The sequence below is a fragment of the Hevea brasiliensis genome, chromosome 14 (assembly GCF_030052815.1).
Source record: "Hevea brasiliensis isolate MT/VB/25A 57/8 chromosome 14, ASM3005281v1, whole genome shotgun sequence".
Taxonomy (NCBI): domain Eukaryota; kingdom Viridiplantae; phylum Streptophyta; class Magnoliopsida; order Malpighiales; family Euphorbiaceae; genus Hevea; species Hevea brasiliensis.
Window position 1 is genome coordinate 16,147,649 of NC_079506.1, and position 25,546 is coordinate 16,173,194.

General features: G+C 35.4%; 4 protein-coding genes across 5 annotated transcripts in view; all 4 read left to right on the plus strand.

Moving 5' to 3' along the window:
• Positions 1-12,652: 12,652 nt before the first annotated feature.
• LOC110641854 (uncharacterized) lies at positions 12,653-14,391 on the plus strand. Its single transcript, XM_058134324.1, has 3 exons — positions 12,653-13,649; positions 13,743-14,324; positions 14,381-14,391. Exons 1-3 carry the CDS (start codon positions 12,653-12,655, stop codon positions 14,389-14,391), a joined length of 1,590 nt encoding a protein of 529 aa, XP_057990307.1.
• Positions 14,276-15,314, plus strand: LOC131172803 (uncharacterized). Its single transcript, XM_058134325.1, has 3 exons — positions 14,276-14,556; positions 14,648-14,766; positions 14,868-15,314. Exons 1-3 carry the CDS (start codon positions 14,397-14,399, stop codon positions 15,312-15,314), a joined length of 726 nt encoding a protein of 241 aa, XP_057990308.1. The 5' UTR covers positions 14,276-14,396.
• A 1,698-nt stretch (positions 15,315-17,012) lies between these two features.
• Positions 17,013-25,546, plus strand: part of LOC110631969 (purine permease 3-like) — a 92,300-nt gene continuing 83,766 nt past the window's right edge. Inside the window, exon 1 of the mRNA XM_058133938.1 lies at positions 17,013-17,076. The gene's annotated coding sequence lies outside the window, so the exon portion shown is untranslated. The remainder of the gene's footprint in view (positions 17,077-25,546) is intronic.
• Positions 17,170-19,569, plus strand: LOC110631979 (purine permease 3-like). 2 transcript variants are annotated; one of them, XM_058133933.1, is made up of 3 exons: positions 17,170-17,307; positions 18,066-18,907; positions 19,211-19,569. In XM_058133933.1, exons 2-3 carry the CDS (start codon positions 18,164-18,166, stop codon positions 19,523-19,525), a joined length of 1,059 nt encoding a protein of 352 aa, XP_057989916.1. In that variant the 5' UTR covers positions 17,170-17,307; positions 18,066-18,163; the 3' UTR covers positions 19,526-19,569. The 2 variants fall into 2 exon arrangements, with proteins under 2 accessions (XP_057989916.1, XP_057989917.1); XM_058133934.1 differs by having other exon boundaries at positions 17,240-17,307; positions 18,112-18,907.

The window sequence follows — 25,546 nt, forward strand, 5'->3', positions numbered from 1 at the left end:
ACACCAAGAACGCCGAAATCCATCGAGTGGTTTGTCCGATTTTTGCTCGGGAAGATTTTAGCCCATTTCGACTTTTGGGCTAGATTTCTCGAAAATCGTGAATCCCACGAGAAAACCGAGGCTACCAGCGCGCTCCACTCGTCGAGAGCTTCGCGGCGACATAAATTTCAAATTTTTCCGACACCGTTTTTCGGTGGGTCCCATGGAACTTCGCAGTGTTTTTCCGAGCATTTAATGAGCTTAGAAAATTCTGAAAAAATTTATGTACTAACCCCCGTGTTATGGGCTTCGTGTAGGTATCCTCGATTCGCGGAAATTCGACAGTTGACTGGGTCTGCGAAATTTCGCCGCATGCACTTCATGGAAAAGTCTCCGAATTGGACCGAGGTTTTGGCTAGCCCCCCATTGTCAGACGTCCCGAGCGCGTTCCCGAAGTCGGAATTGGCAAAGGTAAACCCGAACCTTGCTTTTTCGTAATTTTCTAGTGCTTAAATAGGATTAAAAATCCATAAAATATTCGTGGTAGCTTAGAAAATTATGATTCTTTTTGCAATAGCTTAGTAATATTGCTAAGGACTGCAGGGCAAAGTTTTAGAATTTTTAGAGCTGATTTGGGCAGTTTTTGCAAAAATGGTCAATTATAGAGACTAAATTGAAATTTTACATATTGTGATGGATGATTGATTTGATGGGCCCAGGAGGGGCTGTGTGATGTGATTGAGTTGTGGACATATGGATTGAGTTGTGGACATATGGATTGTGAATATAGAAGTGTGTTTTGAGTCCTTTTGCAGGTTGGGTAGGTCCTAGGTATAGGGGAGACTCTGCCGGATTTTCGGCACGGCTTAGGACGTATTGGTCTTTTTCTTTATTTGTATTGAGTCTTTTATATTAAAAATTGTAATGTAATTGTCAGGTGAGCCGGGACAGCCTTCTTCCTCCGCCCAGCCGCCACAGTGACCGTTGTCAAGTCTGTGAGTAAAATATTAATTTTAATTGTAATTTCGATATTATTATATGTTCAGCCTGCCCATGCATCACTTATATGCATATATTTATGTAGTTAAACTCTAGGCACGATTTATGATGCATTGATAATCATAAAGTGCCATGATGTTGTTGTGGTAATTTGGAGCAGTGTGCGTGCGTTGGCGTGCGTGTGATGTGGTGTGGACTATGGATAGGATGGGTAGTCACGGCTTGAGTTCTTCGCTGGGACCCGATCCTTCGAGGGGTAGTCACGGCTTGAGTTCTTCGCTGGGACCCTCGATTTGGTTTATTAAGTGAAAGTCCGGCTTGAGTTCTTCACGGCACCAAAGTTGGATTTAAGAGAGTCAGATAGGATCGGCTCCCATATGTTATGATTGATGCTACAGGGTGCGTGAGTGCTCCAAATTACCTTTTTGATGTTATGATGTGAAAATGATGTGGATGTTGCATTTCACTCTACAGGGTGCATTAGTTTTAGATAGTTATAGAGATTATGGTTAAAATTGATATTTTACTCTCTGAGTCGAACGCTCACTCCTGTTCGATATTTTTTTCAGGCTACAGGAGGATTTTATTTTGGTTAACCTGCTTTTCTCCTTCGCAGGTTGTTTATCAATATTTGTGTAATTTTATTTACTCCTAGAATTTCCGCATGTGTTAGAAGTATTTATTTGATTATGGTCTGTAATATTATTATCATGTAGGACCTGTAAACGTATAATGATATGCATGTTTGATGGATTGGATGAGGGAGCTGAGCTCCCATTTATTTTTATGAGGATATGAGTATGTGGAGGGTGAGCTGAGCTCCCCAATTGAGTATTTATTATGTTTTACAGGTCGGGTGAGTCGAAAACTCCCCGTTGGAAAGTCCATTTTATGGCCGGACTCTGTCCGTTTGTTTTCTTGATATTGGGCCCAAATGGCCCTTAGAGTTGGGTTAATGAACAGTTAGGCTTACTACGGGCCTTGGGGGCTTTAGGCTGGCCCAGGTCCTAGTGCCGGTCCGGCTCATAGGTTGGGTCGTGACAGACCTCAGTAGCTTGCTGCGACAGTAGGAGAAAAGACTCTGAGTAGAGCGATGGAATTGGGATTTTCGTAGTATATAAGACGTGTAGTCGTTTTCCCTGTACATGATAATTTCTCTGTATGTGACAGCTCCCGAACAAAACTTAATTATCGAACCAACCGAGCTGGATCAAATTCGACTTCCTATAGGTTATAACTATTTATAAATCACATGCAGTGCACATGTACATTTATTTATATGCATAATAATTGAAAATTATTTTAATTATTTAATTAAAATATTAAAAACTTTTTACAATAATTAATATATAATTTAATTGGTGCAATATATTTTAAAACATTCCATTATTTTATTGTTAGAAAAATACTATATTTAAAATAAAATTTTTAAAAATATAATCATTTTAATTTTTTATAATTATTTATTGTGTGAGTTTTAATTTAACTATTTATATATGTTAATATATTTAATATTAAATAATTAATATTATTATTGTAGAAATGACAAAAGTTTTTGAACTCGATTCAATATATTTCGAACTCGATATTGTGTGGGACATAAAAAGGGAGACTTTTTCTTAACTCACTTTCAATAATAATAATATATTATTATTTTTATTAAAAAAATAAATTATTTTTACGTATTTATATATCTAAATTTTTATTTATTTTATAAAAAATTATTTATATATAAAAAATATTTTTATTAATAATTTTTTTAAAAAATATATTTTTAAAATGTTTCCTAAAAAATTTATTATAACATCCTTAATTTTTAAATAATTATTTTATATGTAAATATAAATATTTTTGTCTAAAACCTGGTATTATAGGCTTTGCGTAGATACTTTCGTTTCGTAACAATTCGACCGTCACTCAGATCTGCAATTTCGGGCCAAGCAGATAAGCTGCCGGAATCACTTTGGAATCGGGTCAAAATTATTGGCTACCTCACCATTTTCAGATGCCCCGGACACGTTCTAAGCGTTAGAATTGGCATAGGTAAACCCGAACTCTGAGTTTCTTCAATTTTATAGTACTGGATTTAGAATAAAATTTTATAAAATATTCGTGGGTAGCTATAAAATTATAATTCCTTTTGCGTTAGCTCTATAATATTGCTAAGGACTGCGAGATAAAATTTTAGAATTTTTAGAGTTAGCTAGAATGACTTTTGTAAAATATCCATTTTAAATCTTATAATTGAATTGTTAGATTATGTGAAATTTGTCTGAGTTGGATGACCCAGGAGGGGCCATGTATTATTGTTGAGATAATATCTGACTTTAGAAGTATAATTTGAACTACTTTGCAGGTTGGGTAGGTTTTAGGTATAGGGAAGGCCCTGCCAGATTTCCGACATAAATTAGGATATCCTTATTTCTTTAAAATTTAGATTTGGGTTAGCATTAATAAATTTATAACATAATTATCTTGGTGATCAAGGTCATCCATCCTTCTCCCTTCAACCACCGCAGCGGTTTCTGATCAATCAGTGAGTAAATATTTATTTTATTTATAATTTCAATATTATTATACTTCTTACATTCTCATGCATTACTTATATATATATATATATATATATATATATATATATATATATATATATATATATATATATATATATATATATGTAGTTAAATATTAGGCATGCTCCGTATTGCATTTGTACTTGATGAATACTATTTTAGTTACTATGTTTTGATAATCTGGAGTTGTGTGTGTGTTCGCGTGCGTGTAGTGTGGTGTGATGGATATGGGTAGGACGGGCAAATCAGCTTGAGCTAGTCTCGCTTAGAGCTCAGTCCTTTTTGAGAGAGTCGGGGTGAATACGACTTTGAGTTGATCTCGTTGACCCCCGCATATGGATTATTAAGTGAAAGTCCGGCTCGAGTTGATCTCGCTGATAGGCCTTAGATTAAAGGAGTTGAGTAGGGGGATCAGCTCCCCATATATGTATGCGTGAGTATGGATTTGACCCAGGTGCGTAAGTGCTTCAGATTATCTTTGATGTGACTTAATATGATTTGTATGACTTGTGTGAAGATGATGCATTTCATTTCTAAGGGTGCACTAGAATTAGATACTTATAGAAATTGTATGTAAAATAAATATTTACTCTCTAAGTTGAAAGTTCACTCCTGTTCACCTTATTTTTTCAAGATACAAGAGTTCTTTTTCAGAATAACCTGTCTTCTTCCTCACAGGTTTATTACCAGCTATTTATTTGTGATATATATTTTTTTTAATTTGAAATCTAGAACTTCGCATGTGTAAGCAGTATTGTAAATATTGTTAGAGATAGTGTTAAATTGAAATTTTTATTTTTCACTGAATGATAAAAAATTTTATGATATATAAATAATTTGTAAATTGTGGTAATATGGTTGTGTTGAGCTCTCCTCGCTTTAGTAGCTGATAATCATTGAGTTGGGTTAACCTAAATTCAAATGAAATATTTTTATTTTATTTTATTTTATTTACATGTTGGGTCTTAGTTTTGAGCCTTGGTTATGGATTTGGGAATAATAAGGTTTACTATGGGCCTCGGGGGCTTTATGTAGGCTTAGGTCCTAGTGTCGGTCCGGTCCATGGGATCGGGTCATGACAAAGTTGGTATCGGAGCTTAGGCTCCAGATTCATGGGAAGTGTATGTCTAGAGATTTAAAAGGGGTCTTGTTAGGAGGTCACATGAGGAGTATAAGATCCTATTTCGTCTTCTTCTATAACTCCTTGTTTCTAGCTTCTGTGGTATTATAAGAGTACTTCAGTTAGTGTCTTGATTTTCATAGAGTACATAGAGATGTGAAGTAGAGTTAGGAGATGTGTTGAGGTCTATCATGGGAATACGTACTCTAAGAGATGCAGTGTTTTTGTTAGTATGGAGCTAATGATATGCCTATCTAATGCAAGGTACTAGTATTTAAAGGTGAGTTATGATAGCATAGCTGCCCTAGATAGGAGTGAGGGTACCACTGCTAACAGTCATTAGTGAATAGCCTAGTCAGAGTAAGTGTATAGTATTAGTGAGTTCAAGAGAGATAAGAGGATCGAGAAATCTAATATATGGGACGTACCATAGTAACTATACAATGTTCTAGATGTTTGTGCTGTAAGTTGTAGATTACAGTGCCGAAATGAGATTATTGGGTAGAGCTGCGTGCTTCCCAGTGGTGCCCATGATGAGGGTATTTGCAGAGGGCCTCTATTTTGGTATAGTTACTCTAGAACAAAATTTTATTTCTGCAAAAGACTTTGGGACTTCTAGTTAGCAGTTTAAGAACTTAGAGATAGAATATCAAAGGTCACAGTTGGGTGATAACTAGAGTCAGTAACTCAGTTATCCTAACTTGAGTGCAGAGTTATAGCATAAGTGGCATGAAACTAGAGGTTTTTAGCACGGTTGCAATGTAGTGATGACACCTACTTAGTGGGATCATCTGGTCTTCGGTATGAGATCGTTGGCAGTGTTGGCATTAAGGTGGACATATTGCCTAAAGTTTGATGAAGGTAACTCCTTCTTTGTGTGATAGTGGAGTGTAAGTACAGCTCTACTCCCTAAAGGAGACTGGAGGTTACGAATAAGATTCGTAGTCTATGAAATGGCATCCTAGGAAAGTTTACAGTATAAGAAGAGAGCAAATAGCTTTATATAGTTGTGGGAATACGGTAGATGTAGTACCTCTCTTATATTCAGTTATGCTACAAAGAATGGTAATGTCTTCCCAGGAGAGACAAAAGAGTATCGCTAAAATAATGATTTGTGGAATAATATCCTAAATGAGATTTTAGTGTGATAGAGAATAGTTGGCTCAGGTATCCCCCTTAGGGAGAGTACAATTTTCGTTATAATGATCATAAGGGATAAGATCATGATAGATGCAAAACTTTTGAGCAGTAAGGAAAAAGGGGATCCTGTAGATTCCCTCCTTAAGATATTAGAGGGTAGTTTGTAGCTAAGCAGAAGAAAGGACAATGACTGCAAGTCAGCGAAAATAAGTTAGTAGATAAAAGGAATTATAGAAATGAAAATTTGAATGGTTGGTCTTAGATGTAACGGGAGAAAAATGGAATTAAGGAATAAAGTAATCAAGGTTCTATTTTGGGTAAGATAAAAGAGATGAATTAAAGAGCAAATGGAATAGCCACGAATAGGACAAGGTTAGAAAGATCAAAGTGAGATATAAAGTGCTATCCTGGGCAAGGTAAATAGGTTAAACTGAAAAGTAATATTAAAAAGGCCCGAACGAGATTACCTAAGTGGGGACAGTTGTCCAGATATAGAACCCAAAAGTGTAGGACTTAGAGTTGATCATAATTGGTGTAGTGTTAGGAGCTAAAACATGAAGCTCAAAGTCGTAAGATATATATTAGACTATTTATTTTCTATTCCCAAGGTGGAATAATGGCCAATGGGACAAAATCCCTTCACCTTGTTGACAATATGAGCAAAGTTAGTTGAGGAAATGCAATTAGAGCAAGCAAAAGTTATAGGACGTACAGTGGTGTCATGAACTGTCTTATCAAGCAAGGGAATGAATTAACAAGTAGTAAGTTAAATAAAAGTAAACCTAATGGTTAAAACAGGCATAACGAACAAAAAGGATGGTGGAAAAGGGCACATAGCCTTAGGACTTGAGCAGAGATGGTGAGATAGCAGTTATGGGGTCTGCGATCAAGGGTTAGGTAAGCATTTTCAGTGTGACCAATAAGGTCACTTTCTAAAGAAACATGAATGAAAATAAGTGACAGAACGACAATAGGAGATAGAATAGGAAGAGATATGTATGAGTGGTAGTCAAAAGTCACTAAGAAATACTAGGATAAGAGTTATAGTAGTGAGTATGATTGGAATCAATTATGGAAGAGTCTGTTACTGAGAGGTATCTTATAGAATATAGTAAAATATAGGAATGCCAAGGAGCAAGGGTAGGCAAAAAGGGTAAAAATAGAGTATAAGTAGAGATAGTAAATCTTAAGATGATATGTCAGCCAATTAGTGGTACAACAGAAGGATGGTTGCGGTTGATATCTTATAAAAAGGAGATGATGAAATTTCAAGGAAAAGACTAAATAAGTAAGAAAAATTGTGTGGAGGCGACCCAGTATTTAAGAATTTGGTAGGCATCAATCTGTACACATTCTCCTTAAAAGAAAATGACGTTAAGTGTGTACCTAATGTTAAATATGAAAGGATGATTAGAGTAGTGACAGGAATTAAATCGAGTTAGTTATCAAGGCTTGCAACCCTTCTGAACTATAAGCTAGAGGAAGTACTATTTATGGATGAGTTACAGTGGATGAACTTATTATTGATGGGTAAGTTTAAGGCTAAAGTTTGGAGAGCTGTGGGCAGTATATGTGATTATATTAAAAATAATGGACATGTGAAGTATCTTATATGAAATTATGGCATAGTACACATTTCCCATAGCCATGTTAGTTCGAGTGGAACTTATAGTTTTAAGGACTCCTATCTAACCATGATGAGCGATTTCCTACAAAGAGTGGTAGGGAATGATAACTTTTGATGGTCAAGTTGGAAAAGAAAATACAAGAAGAATTTTCTATGATCAATAACAGGTGTTACATAATGTGAAGTATATGGTGGTAGGAGCCAATCGTAAGGTTAGAATTTCGGAAGTGATGGAACTAGTAATCAAGATAGGACTAAGAAATAAAAAGTAGATTAAAGTTGATGATGGAATGGACATCTTTAGAGGTATAAGGGTGAGAGAGGACAAAGGTTAAAGAATAAGTATAGTAGGTTGGAAAGATATCAACAATAGCAGAAACAGGAAAAGGAAATGGATAAGATCTAAAGGATAGTAGAAAAGCTCGGTAGAGTTAATTACAATGATTAGAATAAGAAGAAACAAGTATGCTAGGGACACGCTAAGAGATGTTTAAAATAAGTTATGGTGAGATGATAGACTAAACGAATAATGGAGCCTCGATTTAAGTACCAATGTGTCCGAAAGCACGTCAGATAGTAAGAAGTTTCAAGCAGAAGTCAAGAAACTCTCTTTTTAGAAAATGAGTAGGCTATGATAAGTAGTATTGACTGGGTGGAACTCTAGACAACTAATTATTTAAGATAGGTAGGAATTGTTACAAGGAACTCTTTAGTGACACAAAGTAAGTTAGAAGCTTGCAGTATCATAGAATTAGGAAGGTAAAAATGTTTTTAGTATGGGAGGATCTAGCTAAAGCTTCAATGGCCAACAGAATTAGCAATGATCTTAGGTAAGGTGCATGCAAAAGTAGTTATTAGAAGGGTGTTTCATGAGACGTTGTAAAACAGACAATATGAATCACATCCTTACACCACAGAGATTGGTAATAAAGGGGAGCAAAGGCTAGTGCCGCAGGATACCATATTAGAGTGCAGAAGAAGCATAGATGGTGTAGGTACATTTGGCATTTCGATGGAACTCTTCATGACTAGTTGCATAAGATGGACAGGAGTTAGTCTAACGACCTTAGTAATGACACAAAACAGATTAGAAATTCGAATTATCATGGGAGTGAGAAAATGCATAGGTATTGACCATTGAGGTCATAGAACAAGTAGAAATTTCGAATGAGATGCTTATGACAGGTGCTACAGGAAAGCATCTCATAGGATACTATAGGATAAGAAACATAAGTTATGTTTTTGGGAAGTAGAGATTCTCAAAACAGAGGAATGGGAATTGAAGTCACTAAGAGATATGTTAGAACACAATGAAGGAGAGGTAAGCACCAAAGCTTATTGAAGTTATGAGATATCAAGTCAAGCGTAGTGGAGGTATAGTGAGTACTGAAGATGTCAGAAAAATATTAAGGAGTGGTTTGAGGTACGAGTTTCACTATGAAATGATGATGATAGCTAGGACACTACAGCAGACAAAAGAGTTATGCAGATCCTAAGTGAAAGGATTTAGGGTTTGCAGTGAGTGATTATGTATTCCTGAAGGTCTCTCCAATGAAGGAAGTTATGAGATTTGAGAAGAAGAGCAAGTTCACATCCCGATACATAGGGCCTTTTGAGATTACTGATAGAGTTGGTGCACAGGCCTATCGGTTGGAGTTACCACCAAGCTTTTCTCATGTCCACCTAGTATTCCACATTTCCATGCTTAGGAAGTACATACATGATCCTTCCCACGTGTTACAACCCGATACATTGGAGTTTAAAGAAAACTTAACCTTCAAGGAGCAGCCAGTAGCCATAGTGGACTTTCAAATTAAGGTAAAAATAGATCCCTATGGTTAAGGTTTTGTGAAGGAGCCAATTAGTAAAAGAGTGTACCTGGGAGTTAGAGCAGGACATGTGCAAAAAGTACCCGTGCTTGTTCACTATTTAATCTTGTAATTCTTTATTCTGCCTTGTGTAAAATTCGATAATGAATTTTTTGTAAGGGGGAGGGGGAGGGGGAGGGGGAGGGTTGGGGGGGAGGGGGGGGGAGGGTTGGGAGAATGTAACACTCCTAATTTTTTAATAATTATTTTATATATAAATATAAATATTTTAGTCTAACCCCTCGTGTTGTGGGCTTTGTGTAGGTACTTTCGTTTCGTGACAATTCGACCGTTATCCGGATCTGCAATTTCGGGCCAAGCAGATAAGCTGCCGGAAGCACTTCGAAATCGGGTCAAAGTTATAGGCTACCCCACAATTTTCAGATGCCCCGGACGCATTTCAATCGTTAGAATTGACATAGGTAACCCCGAACTCTGAGTTTCTTTAATTTTATAGTGTTGGATTTAGAATAAAATTTCATAAAATATTAATGGGTAGCTAGAAAATTATAATTCCTTTTGCGTTAGCTCTATAATATTGTTAAAGACCAAGAGATAAAATTTTAGAATTTTTAGAGCTAGCTAGAATGACTTTTGCAAAATATCTGTTTTAAACCTTATAATTGAATTGTTAGATAATGTGACATTTGCCTGAGTTGGAAGGCCCAGGAGGGGCCATGTGTTGTTGTTGAGATAATATGTGGCTTTAGAAATGTGACTTGAACTACTTTGCAGGTTGGGTAGGTCTTAGGTATAGGGGAGGTTCTGCTGGATTTTCAGCATAAATTAAAGTGTCTTTAATTCTTAAAATTTTGATTTGGGTTAGCATTAATAAATTTATAACATAATTATCTAGGTGATCAAGGTCATCCATCCTTCTCCCTTTAGCTACCGCAGCAGTTTCTGATAAATCAGTGAGTAGATATTTATTTTATTTATAATTTCAATATTATTATACTTCTAGCATGCTCATGCATTACTTATATATATATATAGTTAAGTATTAGGCATGCCCCGTATTGCATTTGTACTTGATGAATACTATTTTAGTTACTGTATTTTGATAATCTGGAGCTGTGTATGTGTGTCGGCGTGCGTGTAGTGTGGTGTGATGGATATGGGTAGGACGAGCAAATCGGCTTGAGCTAGCCTCGCTTGGGGCCCGGTCTTTTTTGAGGAAGTCGGGAGTACAACTTTGAGTTGATCTTGCTGACCCCCGCATATGGATTATTAAGCGAAAGTCCGGCTCGAGTTGATCTTGCTGGCAGGCCTTGAATTAAGAGAGCTGAGTAGGGAGATCAGCTCCCCATATATGTATGTGTGAGTATTGATTTGACTCGGGTGTGTGAATACTTCAGATTATCTTTGATGTGACTTAATATGATTTGTATAACTAGTGTGAAGATGATGCATTTCATTTTTAAGGGTGTATTAGAATTAGATAATTATAGAAATTATATGTAAAATAAATATTTACTCTCTAAATCGAATGCTCATTCCTATTCACCTTATTTTTCTAGGATATAGGAGGAGTTTTTTTTCAGAATAACATGCCTTTTTCCTCACAAGTTTATTACAAGTTATTTATTTGTGATATATATATATATATATATATATATATATATATATATATATATATATATATATATATATATTTTAAATTTGAAATCTACAACTTCGCATGTGTTAGCATCAGTGTTATCAAAGGCGAGCGAGGCGCCCAGGCGAGGCGCCCCTCTGTCGCCTCTGTCGCCTCGACTGGAACGCCTGGCTCGGCTTGGAGGAGGCGACGCCTCCGGCCGGAGAGGCGAGAGGCGACACAGGCGAGAGGCGACGCCTCTTCACAGCAACGGTAAAGTAATTTTTTTTTTTAAATTAAAAAAATAAACTTATCTGCGTACCGTCAGCCATTCCACCAGCAGAGACCCTTTTCTTCTCAACCTCACGAAGATGCTTTTCTCCTCAACGGCTCAACCTCGACTTCACGATGACAACAGGTACGCTCTCTCTCTCTCTCTCTCTCTCTCTTCTTCTTCTTCTTCTTCTTCTTCTTCTTCTTCTTCTTCTCCCGCTTCGATCTCTCTCTCTGTTACGTCCCTTTCTTTTTTTTTTTTTCTCCCTCTCCACCTCTGTTCGATCTCTCTCTCAGGTCCTTTTTTTTTTCTTTCCCGCTGCACTGCTTGCCGCTGCTCTGTTCGATCGCACTGACGTCCCTTTTTTTTTTTTTTTCTCTCCCTCTCCACTTTTCTTCTACTGCTGCTCTCCTCTATTTCGATCTCACTTTTCTTCTACTGCACGTCCCTTTCCTGTCCCTTTCCTGCTGCTCTGTTTTTTTTTTTCTTTTTTTTTTTCTCCTCTCCTTCTTCTTTCAGCAGTCCCTTTTTATTTTCTCTTTTTTTTTTCCTTCTCCTCCTTTTAATTAATTAGTTATTATTAATTAATTAATTATTTATTAATTTAATTATTTTATTTTTGTTAATTAATTATTTAAATTTTATGGGTATTGATAAATTGATTATTTTACTTTGTATTCTTGTTTAATTAGTTGATTAATTAATATGAGTATTGTTGATTTGTTGGTATTTAGTTTAATTTTTATTTGTTATTCTTATTAATTTGATTAGTTTTACTTTTTACCTTGTTAATTAGACATTATTTATTAATTATTTATTTATTTTATATAGATATTATTAATTTATTGTTAATTTAATTTTTTATCTTTTTATTATTGTTAATTAATTGTTTAATTTATATGGGTATTGTTAATTTATTATTAATTAGTTTACCTTTTACTTGTTATTATTGTTAATTAGTTTTAATTTGATTAATTTTACTTTTTCCTTGTTAATTAGATATTAGATGTTTTTTTTATATGGGTATTATTAATTTATTGTTAATTTGATTATTTTTCTTTTTGTTCTTAGTAAGTAATTGTGTAATTTATATGGACATTATTACTTTGTTGTTAATTAGTTTACTTTTTACTTCTTATCATTGTTAATTAGTTGTTAGATTAATTAGTTTTACTTTTTGTCTTGTTAATTAGACATTAATTGTTTATTTTATATAGTATTATTAATTTATTATTAATTTGATGATTTAATTTTTTGTTCTTATTAATTAATTGTTTAATTTATATAGGCATTGTTAATTTATGATTTTACTTTTTGTTCTTATTAATTAATTGTTTAATTTATATGGGCATTGTTAATTTGTTGTTAATTAATTTACTGTTTTACTTTTTACTTATTATTCTTGTTAATTACTTATTTAATTTATATTGGATATTGTTAATTTGTTGTTAATTAATTTATTTTTTATTCTTGTTAATTTTTTTGTTAGATTATAAATGGGTGATAAGAATAATACATCTGGATCTTCTGCTAGTAGTAGAAGAACGGACCCAGGATGGGCACATGTAATTCAAGTTAGTGAAAACAATACCAATGATCTTCAATGCATGTACTGTATGAAAGTTTATAAAGGAGGAATTAATAGAATCAAGCAACATCTTGCTGGAGGTTACAAAAATGTAATTCGGTGTCCAAAATGTCCAGAAGATGTAAGGAATCAAATGCAGGAATTCATTGCTAAAAAAAGAGAGCAAAAATCAATTATGAATATGGAAAGACCACCTGAATTTGATGATGTTGAAGTACTGGGATTAGATGAAAATGAGGAAGAGGAAGAGTTGATGCAAGAAATTGGCAGTGAAAGAAGAAGGCAAGTACTGGAAGTTACAGGTACTAGTGCTTTTAAAAAATTAAAAGTTTTACCACCACAAAGTAGTAGAGGGCCTATTGACTGTTATTTTTCCTCTAGACCTGCTGTTTTGGGAAAAAATATGAGGCAAATTACCATTGATGAAAATAGTCCAGCTAAAAAGGAGTTAAGGGAGTGTGCTTGTGTTGCCATAGCACGATGGATGTATGATGTGGGAATAGCTTTTAATGCTGTGAATTATGATAGCTTTGGGGAAATGATTCGAGCAATTGGAAATTATGGGAAAGAAATGAAACCTCCAAGTTTTCATGAGGTTAGAGTTCGGTTACTTAATAAAGAAGTGCAAATCATAAATGATCTTCTCGAGTCTCATAAAGAAGAATGGGAAAATTATGGATGTACATTGATGTGTGATGGATGGACAGATAGAAAAGGGAGAACCTTGATTAATTTCTTGGCTAATAGTCCAAAGGGAAGTGTATTTATTAAATCAGTTGATGCAAGTGATGAATCAAAGACATCGGCATTGTTGGCTAGTTTGATTGAGAAAGAATTGATGGAAATTGGTCCTGAAAAAGTAGTTCAAGTTGTTACAGATAATGCATCAAATAATGTTGCAGCAGGTAAAATTTTTATTTAATTTTTTATATTACTAAAAAAAATATCATTTTATTTTTATTATTAATGGAATGAATTTTTCTACTTGTTTATGACAGGGAGAATATTGGAAGCAAATTTTTCTCATCTATACTGGACTCCATGTGCAGCTCATTGTATAGATTTGATGTTGGAGGATATCTTTAAGATCCGTGTTTTCAAAGAAACATTCCGCATAGCTGTTGAGCTTACTGGTTTCACATATGGCTCTTCAGGAGTTCTAAATATGTTGCGGAAGTTTACTAATGGAATAGAATTGCTAAGGCCAGGGCAAACTAGATTTGCTACTGCTTTTATTACACTGGGAAGGATTCATCTTCAGAAAGCCAACATTAGAAAAATGTTTACTTTGGAAAGTTGGACAACTAGTAAATGGGCTAAAGAGGTGAAAGGCAAAAAGTGTGAAAGGACGGTTTTGAGTCCTGCCTTCTGGAATCATGTTGTTTATGCTCTTAAGGTTTCCGGTCCTCTTGTTCGTGTGCTTCGACTTGTTGATAATGAAAAAAAACCAACTATGGGATATATTTATGAAGCCATGGATAGGGCTAAAGAAGCCATTGCCAACTCACTCAATGGCAATGAAGAGAAATACAATAGCATTTTTGAGATTATTGATGCGAGATGGTCACTTCAATTGCATCGTCCTTTGCATACTGCTGGATACTTTTTGAATCCTGAATTTTTTTATCCAAATAAGATGAGAATTGAATCTGATGAAGAGGTCAATACAGGATTGCTTTCATGCATTCATAAAATGGAAAAAAAATTCAGCAAAAGTTGATATAATTCTTGATGAAATTGAGAAATACAAGGCAGCTGTAGGGACCTTTGGTTTTCCTTCAGCTATTAGAGGAAGAACAACCAAATCTCCAGGTTATTAATTTAATTCTTATTAATTTTTCATTTTGCTCATTTATTAATTTATATCATGAATTTAACAATCATTGGTTCTATATTTTAATAGCTGCTTGGTGGAAAACATATGGTTCTTCAACTCCAAACCTACAAAAGTTTGCTGTAAAGGTTCTGAGTCTCACATGTAGTGCAAGTGGTTGCGAAAGAAATTGGAGTGTATTTGAGCATGTAAGTAATATATATATATATAGATTTCTTAATTTGTTATTTTATCTTGAGCCTTTTGAGTTTGAAGTTTAACTTATTTGTTACTGTAAAATAAATGACAGCTTCATAGTAAGAAAAGAAATCGGCTATTTCAAGAACACTTGGACAATTTGGTATATGTGAAGTACAATAGAGCGTTGCTACGCCAACACACTTTTGGGGATATCACAACACCTATTGATTTGGCAAATATTGATGAGAGTAATGAATGGTTGCTTGGTGAATTAGAAAAAGGTGATGGGGATGATGATGATAATGATTCTCTTCTTTTCATGAATGACGTATTGACCTGGGGTGATGTTGGTAGAGCAGCTGGAGTTTCTGAATCTCGTTATGAATCAAGATCGACTGCAAGATCAACACCACCAGTTGAAACTCCATCATTTCGAAGGCCTCGTGCAATGACAGGTGCATCCTCTTCGCAAGTTGAAGATGATGAAGAGGAGGAAGAATTTGTGATGGCCGTTGTTGAAAATGAAGATGATTTTAGAAATCTTGATGATGAGTAGTTTTAGTTATAAGTTTTTTATGTACTTATTGCATTTTATTTATTATGACTTACAACTTATTTTTATGTATTAATGTCTGAACTTTTATAATTTATATTTTCTATTATGTGACTTATAACTTATTTCTAATTTTTTATTTATTATGTATAATTTTATAGCGTCACTTTTATCATATACATCTGCTGAAAATTCAAGTATGAACTATTTCTTTTTTTAACATCTCTTATTATTATGTGTGTTTTTACTTATGCTATATATTTTAATTTTACAGTCTCATACTTTCACTTGTATCTTATACTTAAGCTGGAAATACAGGTATGCACTATTTTCAATTTCTCTTATTTTAGATATAAACATAGTGTAAATCATATTTTTTTTTTCTTTTTAATATGTTTTTTTACTTATCAACTATTTAAAAGTATATATATATATATATATATATATATATATATATATATATATATATATATATATATAATTTAAATAATTAAGGTTATGGCGCCTCGCTTCAAAAAGGCCCTCGCCTCGCCTCTCGCCTAAGGCAATAGAATACTCTATCGCCTTAGTGTCACCTTTTGCCTTGATAACACTGGTTAGCATTATTGTAGATCTTATTAGAGACAGTGTTAAATTGAGTTTTTGATTTTTCACTTAATGACAAAAATTTTTATGATATATAAATAATTTATAAATTGTGGTAATAGGGTTGAGCTGAACTTTCCTCGCTTTAGTAGTTGATAATCATTGGGTTGAGTTGACCCGAATTGAAATGAAATATTTTTATTTTATTTTACTTTATATATATGTTGGGCCTCAGTTTTGAGTCTTGGTTATGGAATTGGGAACAATAAAGCTTACTATAGATTTCAGGGGTTTTATGCCAGCGCAGGTTCTAGTGCTGATCCGATTTGTGAGATCTGGTCGTGACATTTATTTTTTTTATTATAATATTAAACTAATGATATGTTTTTATGTAATATATATATATATATATATATATATATATATATATATATATATATAAGTATTTTCATATTTTAATAAGATTAATAAAATTTAAATAATGAAAAATGACTTCCTTTAAAAAAAAGTTATTTTTTTTAAAAATTACTTAATTTTTATTTTGATTGAGAAAATATTTTTCATTAACTCATTTTTTTTTATATCCTAAACATTGAAAAATATGATTTTTTAAAATGTTTTTTATAAAATAAATAGTCTTAAATATCATAATTTAAAAAAATATAAATATATTATTAAAATTATATTTAAAACTTATGTTTCTAATTTATATTTTATATTATATAATAATAAATTAAAATAAAAAATAAAAAGAGTTTCTGTGGGAAAACTCGCCCGCCTCGCTCCCTCATAGGAAAGTTCTCGCCTCTGCCTCTTACCACTCGGGATAGAGATGGAGCAGCGATTCTTTCCCAACCCTTCTCATTATCATTTTTATATTATTAATTAGTTTTAATTTAATAATAAATATTAAAATAGATAATTTATTAGAAAAGAAAATTGTTACTGAGCTCTTAATAATAAGTGTCCACGGCCCATTTCCAAATGTCAATTAAACCTACAACCCAACAAGAAAAATTATACGGCCCGCGGCCACTTTGGCTGTTGCCCGCGTTACAGTACCACAAAGAGTCACTGAGCTCCTAGCAATACGTGTCCCTCAAACGGCAGGGTCTTCTGCGGCCAGTTCCTCCTCTCAAGGCTAATATTAAAAACTGCAAGTTCCATAAAATAATTCAAGGTACCGGCTTTTGGGTCTTGGTTGTTACGTCGTTTCTTGCTTTGTATGAAATTGCTTTCTGCTATCTTCTTTAGGTGAGGAGTTGCATGGATTTTCATATACTGCTACTTTCTTTGGCTACCATATAATTTGCTAGGACTGTCTTCTTTCAAAAATGGGCTTTGGGTTCTTATTCTTCTGGGGTTCTTTGATTTTGCGGTGGTGGCAGCCTAGAAAATCTTGTTCAAAGAGGTAACTTTATGATTCTTTTTCTTGTATAACTGCATAACCATTAATGTTTATTTTCCTAACTGTTAAATATTAGCCTTTTTTTTTTCCTACTGCCTTGATCTCCATTAATCTCAGCCACCACTATTAGTGATGTTTCTGAGTATAATAAATTTGGATCAATCAAATGTTAATCATATGGCTGAAAATGGGGATAAATGAAATTTCATTCATCTGAATTCTGAAGAGGGATGGTATTTATGTAAGTTCTTATGTGATGATCTGTTAGAAGGTGATTTTGGAAGGGTAAAATCTCCAAAGATTCCTAATAATCTTTATTATGGTTACATTAAGATTTGAATTTTATTGTCGTATCTGGTATTCAAGAATTTGTATAATCGCCTTGCGTTTTCCAAGGAAGACAATATTCATCTCCGCTTTTTAAGGCAATCATACGACCACTGTGGGAAAATTCCTATTTGAACAATCCAATGGTAAATGAATAAAAAAGAAAAAAAAAATTCCAATAGAGTGTTCAAAATCAATTATCCATTGGAAATAATCTATTTCTCTTTCTAGTCCAAATGAAGCTTACTGATTGGACATGTAAACCCCCAAAACCTGGAAATCACTCATAGATTATCTGCGGCAGTAACCCTACAACTCCAGCTTCCAGAAGTAAACATGATATGAATCAATGTAAATTTAGCAAGCCTTATTTTTATATCCTGCAAGCATTTTGATGTCTCCATGTTTCATACTTAATTTGTGTGTTTAAATAGGTACAAATAAGCCTGTTATAGAGAACTTTTGCAATATCGCCGTCAGGATCCATTCTGTGAATTGTGCTTCATGAGAGAGCGGATACTGGCTTGCAAAGATGGAGACCGACATTAGTAATAACCAAGTATCAAGTGAAGAAGAGAAGATGAGCAGATCCCTGAAGAAATTCCTGCTCGTATTGAACGGTGCAATGTTGGGGATAGGCAATTGCGGAGGTCCACTCATCCAGCGGCTCTACTTCTTGAAAGGTGGTAAGGGTGTCTGGATATCATGCTTTCTGCAGACAGCTGGTTGGCCATTTATCATATTTCCTCTCTCTGTTTCATACTTGTATCGTCGAAGGAAAAAGGGTTCCAGGACCAAGCTTTTCTATATTAGCCCGCACCTCTTCTTAGCTTGTGCTGTTATAGGTGTTCTTACTGGCTTTGATGATTTTCTTGCTGCCAGCGGTGTTTCTCTTCTACCCGTCACTACTTATTCTCTTATAATTGCTACCCAACTGGGCTTTACTGCTGGATTTGCTTATATTTTGGTCAAGCAAAAGTTCACACCTTTTACCATTAATGCAATTTTCTTATTGTCCGTTGGAGCTGTTGTCCTAGTCCTCCATGCTAGTTCTGATCGCCCTGCTCATGAAACCGACAAACAGTACATTATGGGGTTTTTAATGACGCTTGGAGCTTCAGTGCTTTATGGGTTTGTGCTACCCTTGATCGAGTTGACATATAAGAAAGCAAAGCAGACCATCACTTACACTCTAGTTATGGAGATGCAGATGGTTTTGTCTTTCTTCGCTACTGCAGTCTGCACCATTGGGATGCTTCTGCACAAGGATTTTGAGGTTTCCTCTCTCTCTCACTCTCTCTCGCCCGCGCGCGCACACACACACACACCAGCTTACATATATACTCAAAAACATGTTTTCAATGGAAGTTTCTTTTGATAAAACAATACTCATCCTCTAGTTCAATTTCGATATCAGAACATAGAAAAGGATGTGAAATCATAATTGGCTAAAATTTCATTTATCTGAACTTTGGGCTTCCATACATATGAAATGGTTACCTTAGCATTATGATAATTTTGAATATCAATTAAGATTGAAATCTAAAATAGATAATTTAACTGGCATGGCTTGATGCAGGCAATTCCAAGAGAGGCAAGAGACTTTGAGCTTGGGAGAGCAAAATATTATGTGGTAATGGTGTGTACTGCAGTGTTTTGGCAATTCTTCTTCATGGGAGCAGTCGGTGTCATTTTCTGTCATTCCTCTTTGCTCTCTGGTATTATAATTTCTGGTCTGCTGCCTGTGACAGAGGCTTTAGCTGTGTTGTTCTACCACGAAAAATTACGAGTTGAGAAAGTGATTTCTCTTGTTTTGTCTCTCTGGGGCTTCATTTCTTACTTCTATGGTGAGCTCCGGCAAATCAAGAAACTTAGAATCAGGCTTCAAAATTAGGAGAAGTTTAATCATATGTTGAATATATGTAAAAAATATATGTGATAAGTTTTTGTATATATTTGTTAGCAAGTTTCTGATTGAGAGGCAATTGTTGTCAAGTGACCATGGCTGATCCCAAAGTTCTGTTCAACTGAAGTTTTTAACTGCTTGAAAAACTAACAAGAGAGTTGCTTCTTTACAGTGTTTTGTTTTGTTGGCTCTGATCCTAATTTGGTGCTGTTACTTTCTGTGGATTTTTAGATTAACAACTGGTAAGATTACCCTTCAATTAAATTAGAAGTAGCGATTTTAACTGTTACCACGGTTTGGTTCTTACCAAACGAACTGTGACAAGTTGATATCTATAACAAAATATTGATATGAAAGAAAATTAAGAGCCGAGAATTCCCATCCGCTATTGAATTGTAGGATTTTTTGACATCAGCGAACAGAATGTCAGTTCAGAAATTTGTAAACATATATAAATTCAGATCACTACAGTTTAAGACTGAGCGCTAAAGTTATCCAGGAATATTCATTGCTCAAAAAAAAAAGAAAAAGCAAACATGTCTCCACTTAACCCTCCGTTTAATAAAGTTTTATAAAGTAAAGTTTAATAAAGTAAAGTTTTTCAAAATAAGATCTTTTATGATTTTTAGAAAATTCATACTTTTTTAGTGTTTATAAGGAAATAAAGGTTTTTTTTGAAAGTATTTGAAGGTTTTTAAAAGAAAACCTGACTCACTAATTTGATTAGTTAGAAAATGAAGATTTTTGGAATTTTTAAAAACCTTTAAAAATCATACTTTAAAAAACCTTTTACCCTCCCAAACAAAAGTTCAAGGTTTTTAAACCTTCAAAAACCTTCGGTTACTTTAAAAAACTCATTCCCAAACACAATAAGCCAAGTTCAACCGTAAAAGTTAAAGATTTACATGTATCTCTATAAGGATTATTTAATTTTTATATTTTAAAAAATTATTATTTAATCTCTATATTTTGAAGAATATATTTGTCACGACCCAACCTATGGGCCGGACCGGCACTAGGACCTGGGCCAGCCTAAAGCCCCCGAGGCCCGTAGTAAGCCTAACTGTTCATTTACCCAATGCTGAGGCCCATTTGGGCCCAATTTCAAGAAAACAAACGGACAGAGTCCGGCCATAAAATGGACTTACCAACGGGGAGTTTTTGACTCACCCGACCTGTAAACACAATAAACAATCCATTGGGGAGCTCAGCTCACCCTCCACATACTCATCAACATAATAATAAATGGGAGCTCAGCTCCCTCATCCAATCCATCAAAACAGACTTAAAATATTAAGTTTACAGGTCCAACATGATAATAATATTACAGACCAAATTCAAATAATTATCAAGTAACACATGCGGAAATTCTAGGAGTAAATAAAATTACACAAATATCGATAAACAACCTGCGAAGTATAAAAGCAGGTTAACCCAGAATAAAATATCCTCCTGCGGCCTGTAAAAATTTTTGAACAGGAGTGAGCGTTCGACTCAGAGAGTAAAATATCAATTTTAACCATAATCTCTATAACTATCTAAAACTAATGCAACCTGTGGAATGAAGTGCAACATCAGCAATAAATTCACATCATAACATCAGAAAGGAAATTTGGAGCACTGACACACCCTGTAGTATCAATCATAACATATGGGAGCCGATCCCTATACGCCTCTCTTAAATCCAACCCGTGCCGAATTACTCAAGCTCGGACTTCCACTTAATAACCAAATCGAGGGTCCCAAATAATTACTCAAGCCGTGACTACCCTCAAGGATCGGGTCCCAATTACTCAAGCCGTGGATCGCCTGGCCCTATCCATAGTCCACACCACATCACACGCACGCCAACGCACGCACACTGCTCCAAATTACCACAACAACATTCATGGCACATTAACAGTTATGAATGCAATATAATTCGTGCCTAGAGTTTAACTACATAAATATATGCATATAAGTGATGCATGGGCATGCTTGAACATATAATAATATCGAAATTACAATTAAAATTAATATTCTACTCACAAACTTGACGACAAATTACTGTGGCGGCTGGGCGGAGGAAGAAGGCTGTCCCGGCTCACCTGACAATTACATTACATCTATTTAATAAATTTGACTCAATACAAACAAAGAAAAAGATCAAGTACGTCCTAAGTCGTGCCGAAAATCCGGCAGAGTCTCCCCTATACCTAGGACCTACCCAACCTGCAAAAGGGCTAAAAACGCACTTCTATATTCACAATCCATATATCAACAGTTCAATCATATCACACAGCCCCTCCTGGGCCCATCAAATCAATCACCCATCACAATACGCAAAATTTCAATTTAGTCCTTATTATTGATCATTTTTGCAAAAACTGCTCAAATAAGCTCTAAAAATTATAAAACTCTGCCCCGCGGTCCTTCGAAATATTACTAAGCTATTGCAAAAAGAATCGTAATTTTCTAAGCTACCACGAATATTTTATGGATTTTCAATCCTATTTAAGCACTAGAAAATTACGAAAAAGAAAGGTTCGGGTTTACCTTTGCCGATTCCGACTTCGGGAACGCGCTCGGGATGCCTGACAATGGTGGGGTAGCCAAAACCTCGATCCAATTCGGAGACTTTTCCGGTAGCTGGTCTGTTCGCCGTAAATTCACGCATCCGACAACCGCCGAATTTCCGCGAATTGAGGATACCTACACGAAGCCCAATAATAATATATAAAAATCGTGGGTGTTACATTCTTCCCTTTACGTAAAAATTCGCCCTCGAATTTTACACAAGGCGTAATAAAGCACATGATTATACATTGAATGATAAGGTACTTGCTACACATGTCCCGCTCTAACTCCAGTGCACTCTTCCACCGATTGACTCCTCCACAAAACCTTAACCATAGGGATCTGCTTTGATCTCACTGCCTCACTTGGTAGTCCACTATGGCTACAGTCGCTCCTCAAATGTCAAGTTCTCCTTTAGTTCTATTACATCCGATCAGTACATGAGAAGGATCGGGAATGTATTTCCGAGCATAGAGATGTGAAACACGGATGAACGTGAGAAAGGTTGGGTGGTAGCTCCAACCGTAGGCAATCGCTCCAACTCTATCAAGAACCTCAAAAGGTCCAATATACCGAGGTGCCAACTTGCCCTTCTTTCCAAATCTCATGACTCCTTCATTGGAGAAATCTTCAGAATACATAGTCGCCATCGCAAACTCCACATCCTCCGTCTGGGTCCGCATAACTCTTCTCGCCATCAAAATCAAGCTTCAATCGTTCCCTGATTAAAGGAACTATCTCTGAAGTGTACTGCACTAGGTTTACATCATGCACCTTCGCTTCCCCCATTTCTGTCCAACGCAGAGGAGACCTACACTTTCTTCCATATAGTGCCTCATAGGGCGCCATTCCTATGCTGGAGTGATAACTGTTGTTGTAGGCAAACTCCACCAAAGCTAGCTGATCATCCCATTGACCTCCAAAATCCAAAACACTCATGCGAAGCATGTCTTCCAGTGTTTGGATTGTCCTTTCGGACTGTCCGTCTGTCTGAGGGTGGAAAGCCGTACTGAAGTTCAACTGTGTGCCAAGTGCCTCCTGCAACTTTCTCCAAAACCGAGAAGTGAACTGGGGCCCTCTGTCAGATATTATGGAAGTTGGAACTCCATGCAATCTGACTATTTCTCGAATGTAGAGCCGGACATACTGTGCCACAGAGTATGTAGTCTTTACAGGTAAGAAGTGAGCTGATTTGGTCAAGCGGTCTACAATTACCCATATCGAATCATATCCTCGCGTGGTACGAGGCAACCCAGTCACAAAATCCATAGAAATCATTTCCCACTTCCATTCTGGGATAGGGAGCTCTTGCAACTTCCCTGACGGTCTCTGGTGTTCAAACTTCACCTTCTGACAAGTCAAGCACTTGGACACAAAGTCTGCTATGCCTCTCTTCATGCCATTCCACCAATAGCTATCTCTCACATCATGGTACATCTTGGTGGAACTCAGGTGACACTGCATGCTGTATAGTGTGCCTCTCGCATGATTTCATTCCTGAGGTTGTCCACATTGGGCACACATATCCTAGAACCTTGCACTAGGGCGCCATCATTGGCAAATCCAAACTCACCACCTTCACCCTGCTGTACTCTTTCTATAATCTTCATCAATTGTTGGTCTCGTGGCCGGGAAACTCTAACTCGTCCCTCAAGTCTAGCCTCACCAAAAGTGAGCCAACGTATCCTCATCCGAAAGATCTAGGATTAAACCTTGATCTATCAACTCATGTACCTCCCGAATCAACGCTCTTCTCTCAATGAAATGTGCGCCAAACCGCGTAAAATTTTCTCGCTTAAAGCATCTGCTACTACATTGGCCTTCCTGTGGTGGTACCGATGATGCAATCATAGTCTTCGTAAGCTCCATCCATCTCCTCTGTCTCAAGTATAAATCCATCTGTTGGAAGATGTACTTTAAAATCTTGTGGTCGGTGTAAATCTCGCACACATCACCATACAGGAAGTGTCTCCAGATTATAAGAGCAAAGACTACATGCCATTTCCAAATCATGGGTGGGATAGTTCGCTCATGCCTCTTCACCGCCTTGAAGCATAAGCCACTACTTTTCCATTCCGCATCAAAACACACCCTAGGCCAACTCTAGAGGCATCACAGTACACGGTGTATCCTTCACCGATCTTAGGTTGTGTTAACACAGGGGCAGTGGTTAGACACTCCTTATCCTCATCATTATAACTGACTCTATCGAGCTCTCTTCCTGTCCTTTGCATCTTATCCACTTCAATTTTCCTATTTTTGGTATTGTTGGTATCATTTCAACTCATTGTACTTATTCCTTAATTTTAGTCCTATCTCATCCTTACACCTTTTCCTTCAAAGATGTCTATCCCATCATCAACTTTAACTTTCTTTTTATTTCTTAGTCTTATCTTGAATACTAGATTCATTACATCAAGAATTCTAACCCTATGATTTACTCCTACCAAAGACATTCTTCACCTTATGTAACACTTATAATTACCCATAGAAAATTTTTTTTCTTGTATCCCCTTTTTCCAACTTAACTATCGTAACATTATCATTCCCTATCAGCCTTAGTAGGAAATTGCTTATCCCGGATGAATATGAGCCCCATAAACTATAAGTTCCATCCGAACTAACACTACTGTAGGAAATATGTGTCATGCCTTAATTCCAAACAAGATACTTCACGTGTTCATTCTCCTTAATATAATCATATATACGCCCATAGCTTTCTAAACTTCAACCTCAAATTACCCATCAAAGAACAATTTCATCTATTGAATCTCAACCATAAATAGTACTTCCTCCATTTCATAGTTTAAAACAATTTGCAAGCCTTAGTAGCTAACTCAATTTAACTCTGTCATTACTGCTCGTCCTTTCATACTTAATACTAGGTATGCACTTACTGTCATTCTCATATCAGGAAATTATGTATGAATTTGTGCCTACTAAACTCTCAATAACTAGGTCTCCTTGACTCAGTTTTTGTTCCTTATATAACCTTCTAGAACCAAAAGCACAAGCTAAACTTGAAAAGAAAGAAAATATCCTCTTATATTCAACTACACCCGATTGTCATATTATAACGTTTCACCTAAGTTTCTTGGTCTTTATCTCCAAATTTCATCATCTCCTAGCACAATTATGCTCTACCTATAAGTTATCATCTGCATAAACTCTTTACTGCATAATTTTGCTTCTTGACATAATATTTTATAATTTATTAACTTTACTTATACTCGACCTATGATTCATATCTATCATCGTTTTTATTGTGCCCTTAACTTTTGTTGATTCCTGAAAGATTTCTCTCACTAATAAATTCTTCCAACACTAATTCCACCCTTATCTAGGGTCATTAATTTGATCCCTTAGACTGACTTTTATTCAACTTACTGCTTACTAACTTCTCTTTCTCTACCTATTTAGGTAGTCCGCAATACCATCGCACACCTTCTAACA

What these genes read in the sequence shown, in the direction of transcription:
- LOC110631979 (XM_058133933.1), top strand. Translation starts at nt 18,164, where the DNA reads ATGGAGACCGACATTAGTAATAACCAAGTATCAAGTGAAGAAGAGAAG. An exon ending in TTCTGCACAAGGATTTTGAG is followed by an intron (nt 18,908 to 19,210) that starts GTTTCCTCTCTC and finishes GGCTTGATGCAG; the next exon opens with GCAATTCCAAGAGAGGCAAG.
- LOC131172803 (XM_058134325.1), top strand. Translation starts at nt 14,397, where the DNA reads ATGAAGAGGTCAATACAGGATTGCTTTCATGCATTCATAAAATGGAAA. An exon ending in AAGAACAACCAAATCTCCAG is followed by an intron (nt 14,557 to 14,647) that starts GTTATTAATTTA and finishes ATATTTTAATAG; the next exon opens with CTGCTTGGTGGAAAACATAT. An exon ending in ATTGGAGTGTATTTGAGCAT is followed by an intron (nt 14,767 to 14,867) that starts GTAAGTAATATA and finishes AATAAATGACAG; the next exon opens with CTTCATAGTAAGAAAAGAAA.
- LOC110641854 (XM_058134324.1), top strand. Translation starts at nt 12,653, where the DNA reads ATGGGTGATAAGAATAATACATCTGGATCTTCTGCTAGTAGTAGAAGA. An exon ending in ATCAAATAATGTTGCAGCAG is followed by an intron (nt 13,650 to 13,742) that starts GTAAAATTTTTA and finishes TGTTTATGACAG; the next exon opens with GGAGAATATTGGAAGCAAAT.